The sequence below is a fragment of the Erpetoichthys calabaricus genome, chromosome 14, assembly GCF_900747795.2.
Source record: "Erpetoichthys calabaricus chromosome 14, fErpCal1.3, whole genome shotgun sequence".
NCBI classification, from domain to species: Eukaryota; Metazoa; Chordata; class Cladistia; order Polypteriformes; family Polypteridae; genus Erpetoichthys; species Erpetoichthys calabaricus.
This window is the reverse complement of record NC_041407.2, coordinates 61,075,151-61,101,798: the sequence shown is the minus strand read 5'-3', so window position 1 is coordinate 61,101,798 and position 26,648 is coordinate 61,075,151. Positions and strand designations below refer to the sequence as shown.

Below are 26,648 nucleotides of genomic sequence, written 5' to 3'. Positions count from 1 at the left end.
TTCATTTTTTCTCTAAATTCCTTTATTCAAGCAAGATAAAAAATCTCTGGAATGTACACAGTTACAAAATATGTTCAATATATTCATTATTATTTTCACCACAAAATAAATTGAATACATCTGGGATACATTTTAATACTGTATTAAACTGTTGCATGGATGACATACATGGATTATCTTACATATTACTTCTTTCACTTTGACAAAATATTATTATCTATGAGGAAGTGACCATACCATTTTCCAGTCAACCCTGTATTTTGATGCCCACTCTACACTGCGCGGCAGAAGGTGTGTTTGAAATTAGTAGATCCTTCAAAACTTGCAGTAATATTTATTTCTGCCAAGCCGATCCTATTGACAGAAATTGTTCCAAAGTCTTTATGTATATTAAATGACTATCTTTGAAACATGTTTCTTTTATGAGGGAATGTATCAGGGATTGCACCTTTGACCGTGGCATATTCTGTTAAAGAACCTGTGAAGTTTTGTTTGAAGCAAGGATTTGGAATATAAAAATAAATAAAAGAAAAAAGACTACTTTCATTTATAAGTTGACTTATCAATAAAATGTTATCCCTATACTCACTTCTGAAAAATAAACTTTTCCTTCTGATGGTTAGGTTTTTATTATTCCAGATCTGACAATGATTTGGGGAGAAGTTGTGTTTGTAGCTAAGTGACCTTGAATACATTTGTAAGTGGAATTTTGCTAACTTAAAGTTTCCCTGCTGCATATGGACACTGAAAAAGAGGTTAAGACGACTAAAATATACATGTTGGTACTATATTCCAGAGGCCATGAGGTTTACGGTAGGCTACTTAAATATCTTTTGATCCAATTTATTTTCAAAATGTGGTATGTTGTAAAATCTAGTGCACGAAGTCCATCATCACAATATTTATTTTTAGTACTTTTTTTTAATTTTCGTGATCCATTTTTCCAAATTAAGCTAAACAAGATTTTGTACAAAAAGCGTCTGGAATTTCTAATGATGAGAATATATACGTAAATGGGATAAGACTTTTGAAAGTAAAACCCACCCTGGAATAGTTAGATCTCTAGCCAACCTTTAAACTTTTGCTAATAGAGTCAATAGACGTATGAAAAATTTTGGCCGTTGTTTTCACATGACATTTTCATTATTTTAATAATTTACATGACATATAATCGGACACCATAATGAAATATTTGGATATTGTAGATACTACTAGTGACTGTGGCTGTCGTCGTCTATTTAATAAATCGTACACATGTTAAAACAAATTGTAATCGAAGTTACACAAGATTGAATTAAATAAACTGTATTAATGCTAAAGACAAATTTAGATGCATACAGTCGCAGAAACATAATTAAGGAAAGATACAGAGTAACAGGACATCGATAGATACATAAAATGTGTATCATTCACAATACAGCTTTTGGTAAGCAATGTCAGCTGTTGGTAAGCATTTAACATTTTCCATATTTCACATCTTTATATTTTTTACACAATACTCTTTAATTTTAAATCACTGTACCCAATCGGTTTAACCGGCACAACACAGCAATCACAAACATTTTGCGACACTGTTGCATAGTTGAAATCTCGCGAGGAGAACACAGAGACTATATCACTTCCGTTCTTTTCTACAACAGTAAAATCATGGCGTCTGCTGAAGAGGTTAGTAAACAATTAACGAATGAAAAGTTAAGGTGTGAAATTAATGTTTTCTAAAAAGGTAAAATACTAAGTTTGGCGATGTTTTAATAGACTGCATGTATTCTTGTCGTTCATCTTTTTTGACATTCGTACGCTGTCATCGATACAGTAGATGCTGAAAATGCATTTTGGTTTCTTGTGGCTTTGGTCAATTGGCTTTATTTTCATACCATCCATACACAGTATTGCTTTATTCAATGGTACGAAACTACTTTTCTGAATACGTTAAATATTTTCCTATACTTAGTTTGAAACTAATAACTTTTTGGGAGTCATAAGCAGCATTTGTTTTTTTCTGTTCCTTGCATTACCTACCTACGGAATATACGTATCCTTTCGACTTGTTATGCCTTTAAGGAACGTTGTAGCTAACGTCAGCCCTGCAAAATCGTTCATTGTGTTTGTGCCTGTATAGTACGGAATATACGTATCCTTTCGACTTGTTATGCCTTTAAGGAACGTTGTAGCTAACGTCAGCCCTGCAAAATCGTTCATTGTGTTTGTGCCTGTATAGTAATTATTAGCGGTTTTATTATAGTAAGGGCAAATATTTTTGTCAGCCTTGTGGTGTTGAAATGTCAGCGACGCGCTCAAATATTCTCATTGTCCTTTGACTGTTGCATATCCCATATTAGTAGTAATAACGATCTGACATACATCGAAGTCGCGGCCAGTTTTATTGATAAAGCAATTTGGATAACTTAAAACATTACAGAAAAGGGGGAAAAAGAGCGACAGTTTGTATAAAATGCATTTATGGACTCTGAAATAATAAATAGTATGTTAGAGAAAGAGATAAAGTACTAAAATGTTCAGTGTTTGTGGAAAAATAAACTTTACAACGATGGTTCCAAGTCTGGGGACCACTTTTGAAAAATAATGATGGGCCAAGAGCGACTGCTTGTAGTTATTTTGTTAACAAAAATGAAATGTTTCTCCATGTGTTTGCTTTATTGCCTCTCAAGTTTATATTTTCAAATTTGTGTTTTTAATGTATTGTAAAAGAGAAATAAATAATCACTGATATTTATGTCTTAAATGTAATAAATGGTACAAGTGTAATTTGTTAGTGGAGTGGGTGACATTGCAGATCCATAGTGAGTTTAGTCAAGGCAGGATTGTGGGAGGTTAGTGATGTACAGACACTGGTTGTGCCTCCAATGCTTAATGAGATTGATTTTTTTGTAAATACCTCCTCGCAGATGTAAATGTAAGTGGCACGTCCATTGTTTAATGCTGAACATAGAGTGTCTAAAATATGCGCATTTCCACTTAGTTGAATTTGGCTTTGATTATGTTGTTGCACTGGACTTATCTCCAATGCAAAACAATGCTACTTCAGTGTTAGCCGAAATCATTTCATTATTCCTGAAACTAAGTAAGAGCTCTTAATTCAAAATTTTAAAATTGTCAGACTGTGTCTTGAAGTTGACATTGAGACAAAGTAGTGTCTATATTGTGTGAGCATCCTTCTTATTCACAGAATCGGTGACATTGTGCAGAGTGGCAACGTGCAGCCTAATATTGCAGTTGTTATTTGAGTTTATGTGGCTAGTGATGTCGCACAGAAATGAGACATGGGTAATGGCCCCAGAATTTCTTGTGATAGAAGAGAAACTCATCTGCTACAGTGCATCCGGAAAGTATTCACAGCGCATCACTTTTTCCACATTTTGTTATGTTACAGCCTTATTCCAAAATGGATTAAATTCATTTTTTTCCTCAGAATTCTAAACACAATACCCCATAATGACAACGTGAAAAAAGTTTACTTGAGGTTTTTGCAAATTTATTAAAAATAAAAAAATTGAGAAAGCACATGTACATAAGTATTCACAGCCTTTGCCGTGAAGCTCGAAATTGAGCTCAGGTGCATCCTGTTTCCCCTGATCATCCTTGAGATGTTTCTGCAGCTTAATTGGAGTCCACCTGTGGTAAATTCAGTTGACTGGACATGATTTGGAAAGGCACACACCTGTCTATATAAGGTCCCATAGTTGACAGTTCATGTCAGAGCACAAACCAAGCATGAAGTCAAAGGAATTGTCTGTAGACCTCCGAGACAGGATTGTCTCGAGGCACATATCTGAGGAAGGTTACAGAAAAATTTCCGCTGCTTTGAATGTCCCAATGAGCACAGTGGCCTCCATCATCCGTAAGTGGAAGAAGTTCGAAACCACCAGGACTCTTCCTAGAGCTGGCCGACCATCTAAACTGAGCGATCGGGGGAGAAGGGCCTTAGTCAGGGAGGTGACCAAGAACCCGATGGTCACTCTGTCAGAGCTCCAGAGGTCCTCTGTGGAGAGAAGAGAACCTTCCATTAGGACAACCATCTCTGCAGCAATCCACCAATCAGGCCTGTATGGTAGAGTGGCCAGACGGAAGCCACTCCTTAGCAAAAGGCACATGTCAGCCCACCTGGAGTTTGCCAAATGGCACCTGAAGGACTCTCAGACCATGAGAAAGAAAATTCTCTGGTCTGATGAGACAAAGATTGAACTCTTTGGTGTGAATGCCAGGCATCATGTTTGGAGGAAACCTGGCACCATCCCTACAGTGAAGCTTGGTGGTGGCAGCATCATGCTCTGCGGATGTTTTTCAGCGGCAGGAACTGGGAGACTAGTCAGGATAAAGGGAAAGATGACTGCAGCAATGTACAGAGACATCCTGGATGAAAACCTGCTCCAGAGCGCTCTTGACCTCAGACTGGTGCGACGGTTCATCTTTCAGCAGGACAACGACCCTAAGCACACAGCCAAGATATCAAAGGAATGGCTTCAGGACAACTCTGTGAATGTCCTTGAGTGGCCCAGCCAGAGCCTAGACTTGAATCCGATTGAACATCTCTGGAGAGATCTTAAAATGGCTGTGCACCGACGCTTCCCATCCAACTTGATGGAGCTTGAGAGGTGCTGCAAAGACGAATGGGCGAAACTGGCCAAGGATAGGTGTGCCAAGCTTGTGGCATCATATTCAACAAGACTTGAGGCTGTAATTGCTGCCAAAGGTGCATCGACAAAGTATTGAGCAAAAGCTGTGAATACTTATGTACATGTGATTTCTCAGTTTTTTTATTTTTAATAAATTTGCAAAAACCTCAAGTAAACTTTTTTCACGTTGTCATTATGGGGTGTTGTGTGTAGAATTCTGAGGAAAAAAATGAATTTAATCCATTTTGGAATAAGGCTGTAACATAACAAAATGTGGAAAAAGTGATGCGCTGTGAATACTTTCTGGATGCACTGTATGTGCTTGAGAGAAGTTCTGTTACATCTTTTCACAGGACAAAGAATTGTTTCAGGACCTGATCTCATTCCGTCCATTGTAAATGATTATGCAGGAGAAATTCTGAATATTCAGCCATCCTATCTTTTAGACACATTTTAAAAAGTCCGTAATGCATCCTTGAAATTGAGTAAATGCAGATGACATCCTTTGAGTACTGTATTTATTATTTTCTTCATCTTACTGGACAACTTCGCCAACATAATAGTTTGATGAATTTTACAGTGCAATATATTGACTGTAGGTTGACCTTCTAAATGTGAAAACCCTCAGTCAGTGGTAACTCAAGTGATGTTTGCTGTTGTGAAAGGGGTTTTTGAAGAGACTTTTTTGGAACAAATCAAAATAAGCTTCCTTGGTACAGACAGGGATCAGTCAATAATTGGTAAAGACGGAGGCTTAGTGTTACGTTTAGCCTCCCATTGTCCAAGGACTGCAATTTAGCCCTGTATTATTCATCAAACCTTATGTCTGTAAACACAGACAGCTGGACAGTATCTGTATTATTTGATATCTAATCAACTGCAATCAGTTTCTGGTCTGACAATCTATCTGAAGAATTATCATAATACAAAATTTTAACCCTGCAAACTAGTGATAAATTAAACAAGAGTACTTGTTTTCACAATGTTAACATTTTGTTGTTACTTTTTCCTCTAGCAAAAAAACAGTTCCTCTGTTACCTTAAAATGTATTGTTTTACCAGTTCTGCCTCTAGCAAGCTTCCAGGCCACAGAGATTGAAGTAGCAGTGGCCTTATTCTGAAGAGCTGTAGTAACTGTCAAAATGTTTGTGGAGATTTTATATTAAGCTTTCTAAGCAGCCATACTGCTGTTCATTCTGGTTCTGATGCCAAGTAGAAAAGTACTGTTAAAGTTAACACATTTAGTGTCATAGTTGTGCCTGATACTTGCTGTTTTAATAATTCTTTTTTTCTTTGCATTTATATAGCGCTTTTCTCACTACTCAAAGTGCTCAGCAATTGCAGGTTAAGGGCCTTGCTCAAGGGCCTAACAGAGCAGAGTCCCTATTGGCATTTACGGGATTCGAACCGGCAACCTTCCGATTGCCAGTGCAGATCCCTAGCCTCAGAGCCACCACTCTGCCGTTTTGTTAACCATAAAGGTGGTCAGGCAATTCAGACACAGTAGACTAGCATTGTCATGAGTTGGGAAAATAAAGGCAATTTCATCCATCCAATTAGAATTGATCTGTGTTTTTAACCTCTGATCTTATGGTTTCTGCATGGCAGTAGCTGCTAACCCTAACATCTCAAGTGTAGATGCCTGACTCATCTTCTAGGTAGAAGTGGTGTTTAACTCCAGTGTTTTTTTTGTAATCACTTACAAAGAACAAAAGACCACGAAAAATGCTCCATTCATAAAGTAGCATGGCATATGATGCTAGCTAGCAAAACAGTATTAACAAGAGACCACTTACCATCACAGTTAAAAAGATAATTTTCATGAAAATGTCTGTATCCCTTTATAGGTTTTTAGATGACATGTTGCATATGCCATGGTCAGTTCGGGGAGATTTTTGAGAGAACATCTGAACAACAGTCCAGAACACATGCTAAGGAGAAGCGGTCAGATCATCTGCTGGCTTGCTGCTGCTGGCGAGCTGCGTATTCTGCTTGTCGCTTGTCCTTGTTTTAAGAGCTGGGAGCACATGAAGTGTGTCTGCCAAACGCATTCCAACAACTGCTAGATTAGATGTCTATGAACTTGTTTTAAATGTTTCCTCACTGCCTTGTCTCGCGTGACGTTAAAGTGTCTCTTGCGGACTGTCAAATGGTCTTCCAAGAAGATCAAGTCTTGTCTCCCTTCCAAGATTTTTTTCTATAATAGACAGATATGTCTTTAATTTCTGTGTTGTGCAAACATAGAATTTAAGTTGTTGTGCTGACTGTTTTGTAATGAGTGAAAAGTAGTCTCTACAAAGTAATAGAAATTAATCTTGCAGTTTAGTATTTTGCTAAAAAAGTACTTCTGTTATTCGTAGCCTAACAATAATTAATTAAATACACAGAGATGTTAGTTTTGTGTTTACATCATTTGGGAGAATACTAAAAAAGACTGTCCCTGTAGATGATTAGCATATTTACAACATAACGTTTTAAAGAATTTAATAATATAGATTTTTTTGTATTGTTTCTTGGTATTATTACTGGTCTTATTATTATTGATAGTATTTATTGGTATTTTTAATATATAAATGTAAAGCCTTCAGATTCTTAATTAAGTTATTGAAATAAGATGCAACAAATAAATATTCTTTCGCACCAAAAATGATATAAAATGCTTAAAAAAGAATAATCCTGAAATGTTTTTTATTGTTTAGACACATTATCAAAAACTTCTTTAGCTATGCTTGTAAATATGCTTGTGCTTACCTCTTTGTTTTCATTCATATTGTGAATGAAATCATATTGTAGTGAATATTTTGTTTCATACCTTGCCCCTATTGCTGCAAGGATTGGTTGCGGCTCTTGTGTCCCTGAATTCAATTAACTTTATTTTTTTCCAGGTTTCAGCATCGGTAAGTGAATCTGAACTGTCCTTTCAGAGCACTGCTGCCCAGAAAAGGGAAGAACGGTTAAGAAAATTCAGAGAGCTTCACTTTAAAAGGGTATTCATATATTTAATGATTTATTAAACACAATATTTTGATGTTGGTATTTGACTTTATGTTGGCTAGTGCTTATTAGTTTATAATGAATTCCATCAATGTATTGTTGGTTAGTGTTAAATGAACCTTTTTCCATATTTTATATAAGTCATCCATTCACTTTCTTATCTACATAGTCCAGGTAATGGTTGAGTTTTTGTCTTCCTGTTTTTACGTTTGTGATGATTATATGCCTCTGCATTTATTTCATGTTGCTTGCCTTCTGAATAAAATGGCATGTTCCTTTGTTGACATGATGCTTTGGTTACTGAAGAAGATGTTCAGCATTGCATGGAGACTGTGTGAGGTGTCCAATACTCTGTCCACCACTCAGAAACACATGGTCTGCATTCTCATTCATCAGTTCATTCCTGACTTCTAATACTGCAGGGACTGAGTCAAGCAACCCTGTTATTAGATTAAATGCTTTCAGTGAATTAAGTATACAATCTTAATTTTATTAAGCATTTGATAAGACAGCACCTTCAGAATATGCCTTGAAAGATGCAAAACAAATATAGAAAAACACAATAATGAAAAGATAATGGGTGCAGAAATTTTCCAATTTGTTCATTCATTTGAAGAACACATAGTAGTACTCCAGAAGATCCAGAAGAAAAACACATTGATCATTCAGGCAGTGATTAAAAGCAAATACCATTGTTGATTAAAAAAAAAAAAGTTACACAAATAGATAAATACAACTTATGGGTGCCTGTTTCCCCACAAAAACTCAACTGTTTTGTGACTTCATTTTTTCTAGAGTGATTTTGTGGGCAGTGATGACAAATTACCATGGCATTGTGGTGTGAAGCATTGAGCTTGCAAATTCTATACATCTGTAAGGTACCATCTGCTAGATGTCAAAACAAACATTTGATGATTCTGACTTGGAAAAGAAACTAAACAAGAAAATGTAAAAATTGTTTTCAAAACATCAACATACCCAGTTGCAAGAACATTTTTGGGATGCCAAAGGTAACCCTACAAATATGAAGGTAGACTATGAAATACTCCACAAGCTATGATAGTGCAGCTGCCCTAAAGATACAGTACATTACATAGGAACATATTGGTGCCATATGCATTTAACTCTAGCTTGTGCATTGCATTCCAAGCTGTGTATTCAGTGCAGAAGATATAATTTACATGCATTATTAAATCTAGTAGAAATTAATTGTGCTAAATTCACATGCTGTAGAAGTTTAAAAATTTCAAGTTTGCAACATCTCACATTTTTATCACTATATACACATATAATTTCTTGTTGATGTTTGGAAGAAATATTACATCCCTGTTAGTTTGCCATTTAATTCTTCTTTTTTAAATCAAAATAAATAGAGACTGCATTTCATAAGAAAAAATGCCATGTGACTACAAAATGGCATTTCTTCCTGAACAGATTGTTTTTTTTTTTAATTATGTAGAACAGAATGACAGAACAAGGTGATATAGGCTAGCAATGTTATCTGTAATTTGTTTTTCTGGAAACTAAGACTTAAAAGTGCATTCACGTGAAATTTCCCAGGAGTAACTTCACATCTTATGTGTTTCCCACAAAACTTGAACTGTCTAACTGTGGCTTACCATGGTCCTTGTATTATTATTATGGAACTCTTAAAGAATTTTCAATATGTAATACTTGGTATGGGATTTTAAAACAAGTCTATACACTTACTATCCTGGCCAAATATATTTTAATTATTATGAAAATGCTTTGAAATTGTATCTCCTATAGTGCATTTCATGTTTTCAGTTATGCCATGTTTAGTATGGCTAGATTTGTTTATATTGTGCATCTTTAGTGAATGTCTAGAAACTGAATGCATAATTCCTTTAATCCATTAGTGCCTCATACATTCTTATTTCCATCTGTAATTTTCATAGAATGTGTTATATCCATAATATGCCATAGTAAATTTTACAGCACCACAGGGAATTTGCTGGACATTTTTATTTGCGGTAACTACACAGGTCTGCACATTGTCTACACATAGTCACTTATTTTCCTAATAATTTAGTAATTATAACCATACAGGCATAGCAATATTAATTTAGTATAGAATTAGCCCAGTGTTAGAATACATGAATGTGTTTGTATTTTTCATGATGAACTGCTGCCTCTTCTATGATTAGTACTTGCCTTGCTCAAGATGCCTCTGGGTAAGGCTCTGGTTCATTGTGCTCATATGCATTGTATTTAGTAGTAAGTTTAAAAAAAAAAATGGATTGATGGAGATATATACAGTATCTCACAAAAATGAGTACATCCCTCACATTTTTGAAAAATATTGTATCTTTTCATGGGACAACACTGAAGATATGACACTTTGATACAATGTACAGTAGACATGTGTACAGCTTGTATAACAGTGTAAATTTGCTGTCCCCTCAAAATAACACACAGTCATTAATATCTAAACCGCTGGCAACAAAAGTGAGTACACCCTTAAGTGAAAAATGTCCAAATTGTGCCCAATTAGCCATTTTCCCTCCCTGGTGTCATGTGACTCTTTAGTGTTACAAGGTCCCAGGTGTGAATGGGGAGCAGGTGTGCTAAATTTGGTGTTATCGCTCTCACACTCTCTCATACTGGTCACTGGAAGTTTAACATGGCAAAGAACTCTCTAAGGATCTGAAAAAAAGAATTGTTGCTCTACATGAAGATGGCCTAGGCTATAAGAAGATTGCCAACACCCTGAAACTGAGCTGCAGCATGGTGGCCAGGACCATACAGCGGTTTAACAGGACAGGTTCCACTCGGAGCAAGCCTCACAATGGTCGACCAAAGAAGTTGAGTGCACGTGCTCAGTGTCATATCCAGAGGTTGTCTTTTGAAAGTAAGATGTATGACTGCTGCCAGCATTGCTGCAGAGGTTGAAGGGGTGAGGGGCTCAACCTGTCAGTGCTCGGACAATACGCCGCACACTGCATCAAATTAGTCTACGTGGCTGTCGTCCACGAAGGAAGCCTCTTCTAAAGATGATGCACAAGAAAGCCCAGAAACAGTTTGCTTAAGACAAGCAGAGTACGGACATGGATTACTGGAACCATGTCCTGTGGTCTGATGAGACCAAGATAAACTTATTTGGTTCAGATGGTGTCAAGCGTGTGTGGCGGCAATCAGGTGAGGAGTACAAAGACAAGTGTGTCTTCCCTACAGTCAAGCATGGTGGTGGGAGTGTCATGGTTTGGGGCTGCATGAGTGCTGCCGGCACTAGGGAGATACAGTTCATTGAGGGAACCATAAATGCCAACATGTACTGTAACATACTGAAGCAGAGCATGATCCCCTCCCTTCGGAAACTGGGCCGCAGGGCAGTATTCCAACATAACGACCCAAAACACACCTCCAAGATGACCACTGCCTTGCTAAAGAAACTGAAGGTAAAGGTCCTGGACTGGCCAAGCATGTCTCCAGACCTAAACCCTATTGAGCATCTGTGGGGCATCCTCAAACGGAAGGTGGAGGAGCGCAAGGTCTCTAACATCCACCAGCTCCGTGATGTCGTCATGGAGGAGTGGAAGAGGATTCCAGTGACAACCTGTGAAGCTCTAGTGAACTCCATGCCCAAGAGAGTTAAGGCAGTACTGGAAAATAATGGTGGCCACACAAAATATTGACACTTTGGTCACAATTTGGACATTTTTCACTTAGGGGTGTACTCACTTGCTGTTGTGCGCGAGCCTCTTTTTTTTTTTTTTTTTTTTTTTTTTTTTTTTGGGTCTAGTTTCGTGTGCAATGTGTTTCGTGCTTTGCTTGCGTTTGAATACTTTTTTATGTGCCGTTTCCTTTTTTCGGTGCTCTTTGCGCCTCATTTCTCAATTTTTCCTGTGCTCACTCCTTTTTTCTGTGGTCTTGTCCGCCTCTCTCGCCCTCTTCTATCCGCCTTTCTCGGCTCCTCAGCCGACCCTCGCGGACTCTTTTTGCGCCTGCGCAGTACGTCTTTTTGCAGCTACGGCCCATTGCCGGATTTGCCTGCGTCCATCATCCGGTTTAGCATTCTCGGTTAGTAATATGGATAAAAGAAATGCATTAAAAATAGAAAAATAATTTCTTTCTATTAAATGTAAAGAGCTAATGTGATGAGTTTAATTGTTAAGCACATTTAACTTATTTTAGAAGCACCAGAAAAAAGTATTACCCACGTCAGCAATAAAATACGAACAATGATTTCTCTAATTACACTTTTAAGAAAGTTGCTTCCTATGACTTTTTGAGGTTAATTCTAGTTTCTCTCTTAAGTGTTTTATTTTTGGTGGTGGATCTGACAGTTCATACTTTTTTTCCCCCATACATCATGTATTCAGTCCCAGGGTTTGCAAAGGCAGCCATCTGAAATTTCATGACATATACGTAAACAAAGTGATAGTGTGGAATCAAAAAGTATTTTTCCCTTTTTAATTTTATGACATCTAAGATATGTCTTATTCACATTTAGAAGCATTTTAGGAAATGCTACTTCAAATGTTTTTATTTCTATATCAGCTGTATGAGCAATTCCTGACTTGCCCAGTGAAATTACACACAAAGCAACTAATGTTAACTGTTTTTGTTATTTTCTGACAGCCCTCATTGCTTTAGGAACAAGTTGTTGATGTCCGTAAGTTATACAGAAAACAGTAGGCTAAAAAAATAAAGCGTTGGATTACAAAAAAAAAAAAAGTCAGATTTAAATGTCCAAATACAGAACTGTTCCAAGTTCCAAATACTAAAGTGGATCTCAATTCTGTTTAAAGGAATGGATTCCATGCATTTTTTTTTGTTGTTGCTGTTTATGCAGTAGGATAGCAAAATCTGAATTCGGATTGTGAAAATGATTATGTGTGTTAGTCATAATGAAGAACAATTGTTTCTTGTGTTTCCATATTTAACTTAATTTTTTCAGGTCTTTGTGATAAAACTAGTAGGAAATTAAATGTAAACACTAACTTTTTTTCTTTAAAATACAGAATGAAGCTCGGAAGCTTAACCATCAAGAAGTTGTGGAAGAAGACAAAAGACAGAAACTACCAACAAACTGGGAAGCAAAGAAAGCACGCCTAGAATGGGAACTAGTTGAAAATGAAAAGAAAAAGGTTCAGTCAGTTTTTATGTGCATCTATTGCAATTCAGTTAATAATAATAAATAATAATAATTATAATAAATAATGTTAAATAAGATAAGTGTATTGTATTTGGAGGATAGACATTAAAATACCTTACACAGGTAATAGCATATGCTTAGAGGTTCACTGTACTCTGTACCTATGACTGTAATGACCCTATAATTTGATACAAGTGAATAATTTGTTCAGAAGAACTTTCTTTAAGTGAACTGGGGTAATCCACTTATGGAATATTAAAGAATTTTCCTATAAGATGAATGGGTGAAGCTGTTGTCTCATGAGTAGTACAAAGGTGTCCTTAATACAACCAACATCAGATTTCCAAATCCATAAATACTGTTGGTCAAGACTGCAAAGACTAGTGACAGTGGATGAAAAAAGTTTGGAAGAACCAAGATGTAAGGATCAGACATTTTGAAATAAGGTGCATATTAAATATCCAACCATCCATCCATTTTCCAACCCGCTGAGTCCGAACACAGGGTCACGGGGGTCTGCTGGAGCCAATCCCAGCCAACACAGGGCACAAGGCAGGAACCAATCCCAGGCAGGGTGCCAACCCACCGCAGATATTAAATATCACAAGCAGCAATTCAGTTGTTACTTTGAGATGTTGGCATACAGTCAGGCAGTGGTGTTATCGAGGTGTTATGCACATTATGGGCCAACCTTAATGTACTATAGGTACATTCGTTTATAATGGCATAAATAGAGTTTTAGAGTGGATTGTCCAGTTCTGTTTAAAGTAGGAGGGACGGGCAGTGAAGTTAATGATGAACACTTATTGCTTTCAGTTGGTTTATAGTTGCTGAGAAAAAGTATGAAGCAGATTAGTTTATGTATCTACAAGCTTAGTTTTGGTTCCCTGATGATGGGGGGGGGGGGGGGGGGAGTCTGTGGCAGATGCCTGATATTAAGACCGCAGAGGCTCCTGTTTCAGTGTCACTTTTATAGTCTTTTGGTCTTTTGAAAAGAAAAAAAAACTTTCTTTCATTTCTCATAAAATTAGAAAGAGTGGTCGAAAAACTAAATTGATGGTTGCAAATATGTATTATTTCCTAAAATACAGCTTAGAAAAGGATTTGTGCATCAATTTATATTGATTGCAAAGTATAAACTCTGATGTAATAAACTGTGTTTACATTCGTTGGGTTAGGCCCCAGCTCAGATTCTGCTGGATCCTTGCTTTTTCTTTGATGTTAATCCACTCAGTATCTCAATAAGACCCTGCCTACTTACAGACCTCTTAGTTATACTATCACAAAAATGTTTATGCTTCCTGTTTGACATGCTGTTATTTTTCATAGTGAACTCTGTTACATCTTTTATGAGTTGTAGGGGCAACAATTAACTGGAGAGATGGAGATAGAGAAAAAAAAACATTGGTGCTTTTTTTTTTTTTTTTTTTTTTTTTTTTTTGGGTTGAATCAATATATTGCCTTAAGATGTGAACAGAGTCACTGCCTCTCATGAACTCTGCCAATCTAAAGGGTTCACATGATTAAGCAGTTTAAATATTCACCAGCATAATTTGGTATCTTACTTTCTCTCATATCATACAATTGAAATTATAAGCTCACTACAAATTGTTCAAAATACACCAAATCCTTTTTATCTAACCTTAGGTGTGCGATGAAGGTTTTGCATATTTTTTAACAGTTAATACTACTAAATTGAGCAAATACTTTTTCTGACAGGATTGTAAACCAGGTTGACTAATGTTTTAGCTTTTGCTGCATTGGTAGCTGTATTGTTTGGTGAAATTCATCAAAATGTTTTACACCACAAATTTGCTGGGTTTGACAATGACCTTGTTTGTGAAATTCTTCCTTAAATTTGCCATGCAGACAGTTCAGGCAAGCTTTTTTTTCTCCACAGTTCCCCATGATGCTTTACGAGGCCAACATGACATTACAGATCTGTAGCAGCCTATATTGGATGTGGTTATCACTACCCAATTTATATCATAGATTCATTACACTTTCCTGCATGCATACTCCTCCTCACACTTTAGCTGGATTTACATCCAGCATGCTTTAAAGAAAAAAAAAAAAAACTTAATTTCTCTTAAAGGTTGTATTAGCTGACCATCATTGTACGTTGTGTCTTCATTGCTAGATTAAGCATGTTTTGCCCCTTGCTATGTCGGCCAGATCAGGTAGTAACAGGGCAGTCCACGGAATATATAATGCTGATCTTTGCATCACAGGCTCTGTGTTTGACATAGTGATTGAAGCTTAGCAGATGCCAAGAGAGATAAAGGACTTTGGGTATAATTTTATGTCTGAAGTGGATAGCACTACTGCCTCACAGCTCATGTCATGTTTTTGGCCACAATAATCAGTCCACCATATTTGGGAACTGCTTTCCTGTCCCTCAGGGACACTTAAAAGACCACTGACCCATTGAAATTTATTAAAAACTAGTGCATTTTCTTCTTCCCCCTTAGACTTTAGTGTGTTTCACACAAACATTTCTGTGTTTTCACCGAACTTGAGATGAAGCATATTCAGTGGGGTTTGCTCATCATTATTGATAGCTTATTTTGTAGTGTTGGTGGATGAAAATGGTTTAGGGATGTTTATTTTTTTCAAATTCATCTAAATTTGAAAGGTACTTATTTTGTAAAGCCTGGCAGCCTTTGTTGGATAAAGCTTTTAGTGTCAACTGACACAGTAGTCTTAGGCTATTCATCTTTACACTTTTTGACAGGACGACTCTATTTGATACAGCTTACACTTATATTGTATTCTGAAGTTTTTTATCAAAATTTAAAAAGTTAATAAATATTTTTTCTTTAAAATAAAAAATCAGGAGTGTGCCGCAAAAGGGGAAGATTATGAAAGAGTGAAACTTCTGGAAATCAGTGCAGATGATGCTGATAGATGGGAAAGAAAGAAAAAGAAGAAAAATCCAGATCCAGGTTTTTCAGGTATATTATATTTTTACATTGTTGTCTTTTCATATTTTTTTCAATTTTTTTTTTTTTATATGTAAAAGTTTTGAGTCTTTGTTTTGATAAAACATTTATACTTGCTTGCAGTTGAATAAATTATCCTGGCAAAGCCAATGTGGTATCTACTAGCAGCATCAAAACGTATTTTGCAAGTAAAAATTAAAAATCATTAAATATTAATTTAAAGTTTTGTAACTTAGCTAGCTTGTAAGTTTTCTTTGGTGCAAATTTAAGTCATTTTTATTTATAAGATATATTTACTTTTTTTTTTCAGATTATGCAGCTGCTCAGTTGCGTCAGTACCAGAGGCTCACCAAGCAGATTAAGCCAGACATGGAAGAGTATGAACGTCAAAGAGAAGAGTGGTAGGATATTTGTTTTCATTATAGTCTTTAACAACTTGCATTGTATGTGAAAAATGTTTCTTATTATGGTACCGTGTTGTTATATTTCATTAATACTGCCTACAGTATAATATTGGATTGGTACTAAAACTTTGACTTCTATATTGGTAACAAAATGGTACAGAGGCAAGTAACAGCTTACCCCCTCCTTTCCCCAGCAGCTTCTTTTCTCCAATCCACAAACACATGTGCCTCTCTGCTATGTTGCATTCTGCAGAACATCTTACTAGTGGGGAGGGGGGGAGACTAGGATTCCCTTTGGAATCTCCAGCACATTTATATAACTGTATATATGCTTGAAGAGTGGGTCTCCATAGTGATTTGAGCTTGATGTAATTCAAAAAAGCTAAGAGCTTTCCCTCCTTTGAATTTCAATCACATTTCTAATAAATGATTGATCACAAGGTGCTTGAAAGCTACTATTTTCTTCCGGTAATGAAATTCTGGCAATACAAGTACCATACCATTTTAGAAATTGGATTTTGGTACTGGTATACTGTGCAACCCTACAACATTACTGATAAGTTAGGTTCTTTCAGATCTGTGGCCATAATCTAATTAGACTATTGACCAGGATCATGCTCTGTCATAAACTAAAAGGTTCTTGATGTCTTGTTTAAATCTTTTTTCTATATGTTAAGAGCAGGCAGGTTGATACTGAAACATAGATAGCTGAAATTTGAAAAAGCCAAGGAAACATTATTGGAAAACATTTTTCTTGCCTTTGTTGTGTGTGTGCGCTGTGACACTAAAACTGAAGGTACTAAGGGTTTTAAGTGAGTCACATAACTTATCAGAGAATGGCAAAGCTGTAGAACAGTGTTATATGAAATATAAATGTAGCCTTCTCTGCTTTTCAAGAAGTCTACTCTGTTATAGGATGGTGTACACTTATTTGCTTCTCAGGTTATTCAACAATTAATGTTTTAATAAAAGTGGAAATATGTTGAGTGCTCCTTTATTTATAAATTGTAAGTGTACACTTTGAGGCTTAAAACTATAGTGTGCTTTTTGTAGGTTGCATCGTGATGCAGGGGGTAGCACGACTGCCTTGCAGCATTTTAGCTGCTCAGTTCATGTATCTACTTTGCATGTATGTTTAAGTTTCTGCTTAGACTTTTGTATCTATTTATGAATTCAGTGATTTTGTACCTGTGATTCATTTGGTACTTTTGTTTATGGGGTTGTTCTAGTTTATATTTATCTTAATATGCCCATGCCATCTGCAATGTGTTGTTATAATGCACAGGATGTTGAAAAATTACATTAAATAAAATATCGGACATGAATCATAAAGTATCATTATAGTAACCTGTCTCTTAATCATAAAGCTGTTTTACTGTTACAGTGGTGAAGACTTTTATCCTACTGCAAACAGCCTGCTACATGGAACACATGTGCCTTCAAAGGAGGGAATTGATAAAATGGTAGCTGATGTGGAAAAACAGTAAGTTGTCTGTTTAAATTTATAAATAAGGATTTGTTTTTGTAAGCACTTCTTAAATGTACCTATGTGAAACTGCAATGTGACCACATTTTGTAATAAGAATAATTTTATATATATATTCATAATACTTTAGCATTTATCATGTCTTGTCTACATTCTTTATTGCTATTAATGTACGTTTTTGAAAAGTTGTCCTAGTGTAGTCAAGTGGAATTCAGCCCTGGTGCATAAGTATACGTTGGCTACAGATTTTCATTTCAGTCAACTTCTCAGACATAAATTCTAGATGTTAATCGAGCATGCCCTTTAATTTAGAAGGTTTGATCCTGTTCATAATAATATAATCAGAATGAATGCACTCTCATTCCTCCTCCCATGCTCACTAATTTTAACATGTATATGTAAAGGTAATAATATTTTCTTGCAGCACATTAGGATGGAACTAGCTGCACCAGGATTAGTATTTTATCATTTGGCTTTCATTCTAGGAACTTTGGAAATTTTGGTTTAAGTCCTAATTTGCCCCATCACTCTACTGTTGGTTTGCTTATTTTTTCTATTTGATCGCAAAATTTCATAAGTTATGTAAACATTTTACCTAGTTATTAGTTTAGGCTAAAGCCTCATGTCTCCTTACCAATGTCAGAATATGACTGTGAACTATTAATCTGAGTCTTAGTTTTATTTTAGTCTAAAAAATATTCATTTTCTTTATGAGTTTAGTTATAAGTTGCTGTAATATTTTGATTAGATTAATGTACTGTCATCTGCAGTCTTTTAGGCTATTTACCCCGGAGAATAATTTGGCTAGTTGTCACTTTTTCATAAGTAAACTCGGAGGTTAAACACTATATAACTAATGTCTTATTTATAATAAAACCTCGGGGCTAAATAACTGTCTTGGCTTATTTTACCTGAATAATATTTCGTATGCAGCCTCAGAGGCTGAGTGACATTTCCTTAGTATGGGTTTTAGAATTTAACCTCAAAGGTAAATAGCTTAGCATAACGCGTGGTAAATGAAATTCAAAGCCTAATTATTAAAATAGTTACTTGCCAAATATAAATACAGTGGAACCTCGGTTCACGACCATAATTCGTTCCAAACCTCTGGTCGTAAACCGATTTGGTTGTGAACCAAAGCAATTTTCCCCCATAGGATTGTATGTAAATACAATTAATCTGTTCTAGACCATACGAACTGTATGTAAATATATATTTTTTTAAGTTTTTAAGCACAAATATAGTTAATTAAACCATAGAATGCACAGTGTAATAGTAAACTAAATGTAAAAACATTGAATAACACTGAGAAAACCTTGAACAACAGAGAAAACTAACACCGCAATAGTTCGCGCTATAGCGCTACCAACCGCTGGCTAAAAACACTTTTTTTAATGAGTTTTAAGCACAGGGAAATAAATGAACATTTGAAAAAATCCGTAATTTAATAAACCACCAAGAAAAGTAATATTGCAACAATGCACGCTATGAATCGATCACTGTAAACAGAAGTGAAAACAAAATCAAGCCCAGTGCATTCTTTAACTGCCTTCTCTACCTTATGAGTCCAGCCCTCTGTCTCTCTCTCTCTCTCGCGCTGCCTGTGTGTGTGCGCGGCTCTCGTGCTGCCTGTGTGTGTGCATCTGTCTCTCTCTGGCGCTGCCTGTGTGTGTGCACAGCTCTCTCTCTTGCGCTGTCTCTGTGTGTGTGTGTGTGTGTGTGTGTGTGTGTGTGTGTGTGTGTGTGTGTGTGTGTGTGTGTGTGCAGGAAATGCACAGGGAGAGACTGAACATGTACAAACCGAAAGGGAAACTGGCTTGTTCATATACCGAGTGTGTGGTCATGAACCGAGGCAAAAGTTTGGCGAACTTTTTGATTGTAAACCGATTTGTACGTGTACCGAGTCGTTCGTGAACCGAGGTTCCACTGTATTCAGATTACAAAACTCAGAATCAGTGTTCTAGTATACATCCGCAGAGAAAGGAGTAATTGACAACTTATTAATAGCAAACTCCAAAGTATTAACAGCAACAGAATATAGAATAAAGTTATAAAAACAACCAAAATAAAGTACATTAGAAATGCATGTATTTCAGAAGCCAGAATTACTTATTGTCACTTGTACATTCATCTTTGTCCTTTTCAGGAGCTTTTGCATATAAAGCAAAAAGTTCCTACTGTGATTGTCACTTCCATCATATCTGTCAGTCCACATGAAACAACTTGACTCCCAGTGAACCAATTTTGTTGAAATCTGGCACACTTACTGTTCATGAAAATTTATCAGGACAGTTTGATCTTCATTGAGACATCTCAAATACAGTGTGCTGTGCAAATTTTGAAATTCAAAATCCCTAATTGAAAAAAATGGGCAAATTTATTAAAACAGAGAAACATTTGTGTGTCAATGTATTAGTTTAACTTATCAAATTTACATTGGAAGTGGTCAGTACAACTTGTATATACTGTGTATTTTCTCTTTTACTTCATGTACAACAGCCCAGTACAGTTTAGTCAAACACCAGAAAAGGCACACACACTCAAGCGTGTATTACTTCTCTCAGTTCTCCTGCTTCTTTTGGTTTAAGTTAACCTTAACAGTAAAAATAGGAAAAAGAAATAATTTAAAAACAAAAAGTCACTTATTTATATAACTTCACATTGCAAGGCCTAGAGTTAACAAATACACACTTATTATTTATGTTTACAATAATACAACCTCACAACTGCGTTAACTGTACATTAGAGATTTATTGGCAAAGCTCCTTAAACTGCTGTCTATCATGCTCCACAGCAGCAAGCAATTTTACCTTAAAACTAGACTCTCCATCGGGTATTTCTTTCAAAAATGTTATGCTTAAGAAATTTGAACTACAGCTAGTCAGATTCTGCACAACCAAAAACGTAACAGCACCAGAGGTGGGTAGAGTAGCCAAAAATTGTACTCAAGTAAGAATACTGTTACTTTAAAATAATATTACTCAAGTAGAAATAAAAAGTAGTCATCCAAAAAATGACACAAGTAAGAGTAAAAAAGTATTTGGTGAAAAGACTACTCAAGTACTGAGTAACTGTTTGATTATAATAAATGATTTATTTTTTAGAAATGTTGTAATAAAGCAGACAAAAATATAAAATAATGTGCAAATTCTGCTATTTCCAAATAATAAAATATGAGTAAAAATAAATAACATTACAAAATAAAGATGCACAAATAACACAAAGTTCCAAATCTATTTTTCACAACAAATCTTTTGAAGCCAATACCTATAGTAGGTAATGTGTACGTTTGAACAGTGCAAACTACTTAGTGACAAGATATACTGACAGTATAATACTGCATATTCACTTGTCCTCCAAATAGCACAGCTGATAGAAAATAACATTAGAACAAGGCAGCTTGTGCAGTCTCACTTTACCTTGACTGTCTGTGCATGTTTGGTTAAAACATGCTTGTTCTTCACTAGGTGTAGTGATGGTTAAGCTTCAGCAGGAGTTGGCCCTCAGGGTTCTTGCAGTGAAGCTGTGACCGTTTAGCAGTGAACAGGAGCCCTGAATGACTAAAGTGTCTTTCACAGGCTACAGACACAGGAAGTTTGTGTGTGGTCATGTGACTGCATGGCTACGTCTGATTGGTGAAACGGAGTCATGTGATTATTATGTCTCATTGGTGAAACAGTCATGCAGTAGATCCACTGGTGGCTTCTCTTGGGCGAAAATATAGCGAATCTAATGTGTAAATGGAAAAAAGTAATGAGTCGAGTGTTGCCCAGTGTAGCAGAGCAAGAGTAAAGTTTCTTCTTCACAAATGTACTCAAGTAAAAGTAAAACGTATGGTGCAGTAAAACTACTCTTAGAAGTACAATTTTTTAAAATAGTTACTCAACTAAATGTAACGGAGTAAATGTAACTCGTTACTACCTACCTCTGAACAGCACATCATTTGATGATATTTTACCTCACTTGAATTGGAATCTGCTGTCTACTTAGCTGCCACAAGCCCATTTGGATTCTGCTTTTAACTACATGGAATTTTCAAATACTACTAAAAAAAACTTGTATGCAATATAGTCTCCTAACACGTTATTGCATTCTGTTTTTGCTATTCTTTTCAATATGATTCACTGTGTGATAACTGACTCTTAAATGAAGTAACTGAAAAAAAATGTTGTGCTCCAATGTTCAAATCAGTTAACACAAGTTTCTAAAGCACCTGGATATTATATGTATATTTTCTGTTTTGTTAATATAGTGCCCTCCTCTAATATTGGCACCCTTGGTAAATAGAAGTAAAATGGGCTGAAAAAGAAAAGAAATCTGTAAGCTTGAAAGAGATGCCGTATTGTATTGAGGGATCTATATTACTAACCGAGAATGCTAAACCGGATGATGGACGCAGGCACATCCGGCCATGGGCCGTAGCTGCAAAAAGACGTACTGCGCAGGCGCAAAAAGAGTCCGCAAGAGTCGGCTGAGGAGCCGAGAAAGGCGGACAAAAGAGGGCGAGAGAGGCGGATGAGGGTCCGCGAGAGGCGCAGGCGCAAAAAGAGTCCGCGAGAGTCGGAGAAAGGCGGACAAAAGAGGGCGACAAAGGCGGATGAGGGGCCGCGAGTGGCGGACAAGACCACAGAAAAAAGGAGTGAGCACATACAAAAAAGGAGTCACACAAGCACCGAAAAAAGGAAAAGGCACATAAAAAAGTCCTCAACCGCGGGGCAAAGCACAAAACACATTGCACACGAAACTAAACACAACAAAAAAAAAGAACAGACGAGCGCACAACGGCAAGGCACGACCACCCCCCCCCCCCCCCCCCCCCTACAGGCACGGGACGGGACGGGACACACACCAAGAGGGGGATTCAACAAGCCCATGGAAGACGAAAAGGATACATATTAACAGTGAGTGCGATCCTCCTTATTTCGCAAAGCGGTGGCAAATCAATTAAAACTACAAAATAGCGCGTCACAAATAATGTACATGCAACAACGCGTCAGTCAAACGCCACAAGCAAAACATGTCCGTCGCGGACATCAACGCTGGACACCTGCTAAATGCTTACGCCAGTTGGCTGACAACGCCTTCAATAATGAGTCCACTATTGAGGAAAATTCATTGGGATTAATGAATGTCATTTGCAATCATTGTCATTCACTTAACTTCCCAGAAGAAACAACTGGCAATACAAATAATGAATTTACACGTAGTTGTCAAAAGGGTAAAATTAGACTGCCTCCTTTACATATAATCACCACGGACCCAGTGTCATTGAAACAAAACCGGAATAAAGCTAGGTCAGAAATTAAAGACAGAGTAGAAAGCAAAGTAAAACGTCATAAACAGGTTGAACAAGGGGGACACGCACATGGACAGCAGGTTACAGATAATGAAGACCGGAATTCAAAAGCTTGAAAAACATGAGCTCAACTGACCAAAGATACAAACTGAAACGAGAAAAACTACGGGGTCCGCAGTAGTCCAAAATGCACCGCGTAATAGTACGGACGAAGCTCTGTATTACCAGTGGGGGACTCCAGAATGACACGGGCAAACGCTCCGTATTAAACGTGCGTCATCCGGACACGTAGCTGCCCAGCGGGCACGGGTTCAAAACGCCGGGGGTAGGCGAGCGAAGCGAGCAGGGGGCGGAGCCCCCTTGTGGTCTCATATCCTATTGCCTTGTGTTCTCCATCCTTATCAAGCATTATATGAGAGATTTCAGAGGTGTTGTCCTGGGGGGGTGGGATGCACATCACCAATGCCATAATATATTAGCTGGCTTTATCCTAACTAACCTAAGTTACAAATAATAATTCTCAGGATTCAAAGTACTTGTGCTATTGGTTTGATGTACTGTAGGTACTGCTTTGTTCCTTCTCGGTCGTCCTCTAGCACATCACAGGAAGTTAAGTGCACATTTCTTTCCTTTGTTTAGGAGCTCCTCTCCTCCTTCACCTTGGTTGCACCTTCTGATTGCGGGTAGCACTGCAATTTTCATGTTGAGGTTTTATGCACAGTTTCCTCTTTTGGCTAGCATAAAGTTTACATCTGTTGGGAAGTTGGCAGTCAATCAAACCTTGCCTTTAGCAAGACGAATGCATGACTTTTACTTGTAGTCCCTCTCTTGCTCCTGCACTTGCTATTGCTAGACAAGGTTTGGACTAGTGACACCCTAATGTAACTCCAATACAGACAAGTCTTGCATTGTTCCAGTACCAGCACACGGTTGCCCTTTAAAGTAAAAGGGATAATTCCAGCCATTGTTGAGGCCACATTTTAGGCAACAGGGTCCCTGGTATAGAGAGCAGAACTTATGGTCTGGTTGAGAACAGCGAGTGTACACAGAGAGCACAGATGTGGTGCTTGCAAAGGCTCTTAAAGAAAGGAGTAGATGTTTTGCCATTGGTTTCTGTGGTGTATATGGTTTTGATTGGCAATTGGTGCAAAGCTTTGTCCATCAGTGTTGAACATTGTTGACTTATGTCCCTGAGCAAGTATTTAGGTGGTGCATTACAGAGATATCTCTAGGTATTACTTTATGTATGATTGATCGGCCTTATTAGGAAAAGCATTCTGAAGAGGCCCTGTGGAGTGAAAACTGAGACTCTTGTTGGAATTAGAAGTGTCTGCTTTTTAATAAAGTTCTTGAGTGCATAAGCATAGCAAAATGGGTAATGGAAGTCTGTCCTACACTGGGTATAACGTGGATTTTTGCAATCCTAAACATTCAAGCAAGTCCTTTAGATGGCTTAGAAAGAAGATGTTGAAGCTCCTGGAATTGGCCAAACCAAAGTTCTGGACTGTATTCTGTTGAAATGCTGTGGTAGGACCAGAAGGGTATTGTTCAGGCAAGGCATCATTCAAGCCACATGGAGCAGACAGAGATTTGTAGATTGGGAAAGATCCCTCTGCCAAGATGTAGGAGACTGATAACTGATTATCAGAGACGTCTTTGTGAAGGTATTGCTGCTAAAAGAAATGCCACAGGCTATTGAGTAAAGTTCAAATTTTGTACTTTATCTTAAGTTTCACTGTTTAATAACATAACATTTCAAATTCCTTTTTATGTGTGAGAAGTGTTTATTTAGGATATCCATTTTGTATATCCGTTAGGAGTTAAGCTTCATATTGTGAGATTTTTTTTTTTTTTTTTTTTTTTTTTAACTCTTCTGACACCCACCCCAACAGGGTGACATGCCCTTCCTCGCGCAACGCATCTGTCGCTCAATGGGTGATGCAGGGAACACTATAACTTGGCCACCAACCTGGCTCTGGCCCTACCCTGTTTGCTGTGTCTGTGTGTTGTAGAGTGGTAGCTTCCGCTGCAATAAATAACCTTGCTGTTCCTGTTTCAAGTTGAAAAAAGCTGGTTTTCCTGAAATCCTTAGACTCCGCCTCATCTTTTGGGTATAAGGGAAGCGATTCACGTGTCACATGGTTACCGGGAGTGGAACCCCAACAGGCACATAACAACCTGATACTGGCGAAGCAAGATGAGGCTCCTGCGGGTGCTCCTGTATTTGCCCGCCCCAGGGATGTGGCTGGTGAAGATGACTCTCTCGGACGACCCAGAGTGTTTCCTATTCTGTTTCGAACGCACGGCATCACTGATGAGCTGGGATAGGGGAAGCTGGGCAGCTATTTTTGCCCAATTTTTAACTGGAAAGGCCCTACAGGTTATGCAAAACCTCCATCCCGAATGGCTCAATGACTATGATTTCCTGAAGTAAAAGATCCTCCTCCACCACATACTGTAGCTATGAGTCCAGCCAAGGTGTGCCAGTTTCGTCTGTGTTGCATTTACCCTGACTGGCCTAAACGAGGACAGGTTTAGGACTTAGTGGACCTGATTCAAAGCTGGTTCAGTGGGGATACCTTCGAGCACATTGTGGAGAAGCTCTCTATTGACGCAGTCCTGTCAGGGATAGACAAGGACCTTTGTGATGAGATGCTCTGGAACGACGTTCACTCGATGTTAGACCTGGCCCGCAGACTTCAGGGCACTCAAGCCACCAGGGAGCAGAGGGTCTATCTAGGCTAGGCCCCAATTTCCATCCAACCAGCACAGGCTCTTAGGGTCACTGATGCAATTGTAAGAACTCTGTAGTGGGGACTGAGCGCAGTTGATTTCACTGTGATCAACTGGGACATCTGGCTCGGGACTGCCTCCTCCCACCTACACAAACATGGACATTGGTCTGGCCCAGGTATGTGCTCGCAAGTTTCCCCCAAGGTGTTAGTCAAGGACAATTTTAAGGTCTCTATTAAGTTGACCAGACGTGAAATCCCATTTCTATTGGACTCTGGTAGCAACCTCTTTGTAGTTTGCTGTGACTTGCTTTGGCAGACCCTTTACAATAGCACAGACCCCGGTGAACATTCTCTGTGTCAATGGGGACATTAAAACCTGTGAGACTATCTTACTCCCTCTGAAATTTCATGGGAAGAACTTTAAGGTTTGGAATGCCATATCAATCACTTCACCCTAGCCTATTTTGGAAGAGGAATGCCCTTTTCCCACATGTCTTGGCCACCTGCAGAGTGCCTCCCTCTGAAGTAGATCGAGAGGGCCTCACCGCAGACGTCAATCAAAGAGCGGAGTTTGAAATTGAACCTGAATTGTCTATTGATGTGGGAGACGAATCCTCAAGTGAGAACTCCGGACAGGTGACGGACTCCGCCCCCCACCCCCCCCCACTCCATCGCTCGCACAGACCTCCTCCCGAGACCAGACAGCCACTACAGGCCCTCACAAAGTAGCAGCAGGGTGTGATCATGATGTTGTGTCAGGCCCAGGGGAAGCAGAGACTGCTACTCAGACAGAGTTTGCCTGCCTGCATTCAGACAAGTCCATGTTACAAATGACTCTTACAATCTGTAGAGGCAGGGCCCAAACTTTTTAAAACACCAAACTTTTTAATTAAGGTTGGTTTCTTGTATCGGGTGATTTCTGATTGCATGGGGACGGGTGGATCAAGCAATTGATGGTGCTAAGCAGGCATAGGGTGATGCTTTTAAAAATTGCTCATGCCCATGTTTTGGGAGGTCATCTTGGCGCAGAGAAGACAAT

At 37.8% G+C, this 26,648-nt stretch overlaps 1 protein-coding gene across 2 annotated transcripts in view; it reads left to right on the top strand.

Annotated features, from left to right (window-relative positions):
* Positions 1–1,582: 1,582 nt before the first annotated feature.
* syf2 (SYF2 pre-mRNA-splicing factor) overlaps positions 1,583–26,648 on the top strand; it is a 28,548-nt gene continuing 3,482 nt past the window's right edge. Inside the window, exons 1-6 of one of the 2 annotated variants that reach the window (XM_028819901.2) lie at positions 1,583–1,665; positions 7,519–7,620; positions 12,613–12,738; positions 15,583–15,700; positions 15,999–16,089; positions 17,477–17,575. In XM_028819901.2, the coding sequence (XP_028675734.1) occupies positions 1,648–1,665; positions 7,519–7,620; positions 12,613–12,738; positions 15,583–15,700; positions 15,999–16,089; positions 17,477–17,575 (554 nt within the window). In that variant the 5' untranslated portion in view covers positions 1,583–1,647. Of the gene's footprint in view, positions 1,666–1,693; positions 1,724–7,518; positions 7,621–12,612; positions 12,739–15,582; positions 15,701–15,998; positions 16,090–17,476; positions 17,576–26,648 lie in introns of those variants that run through there. The other variant, XM_028819902.2, reaches the window with a different exon arrangement.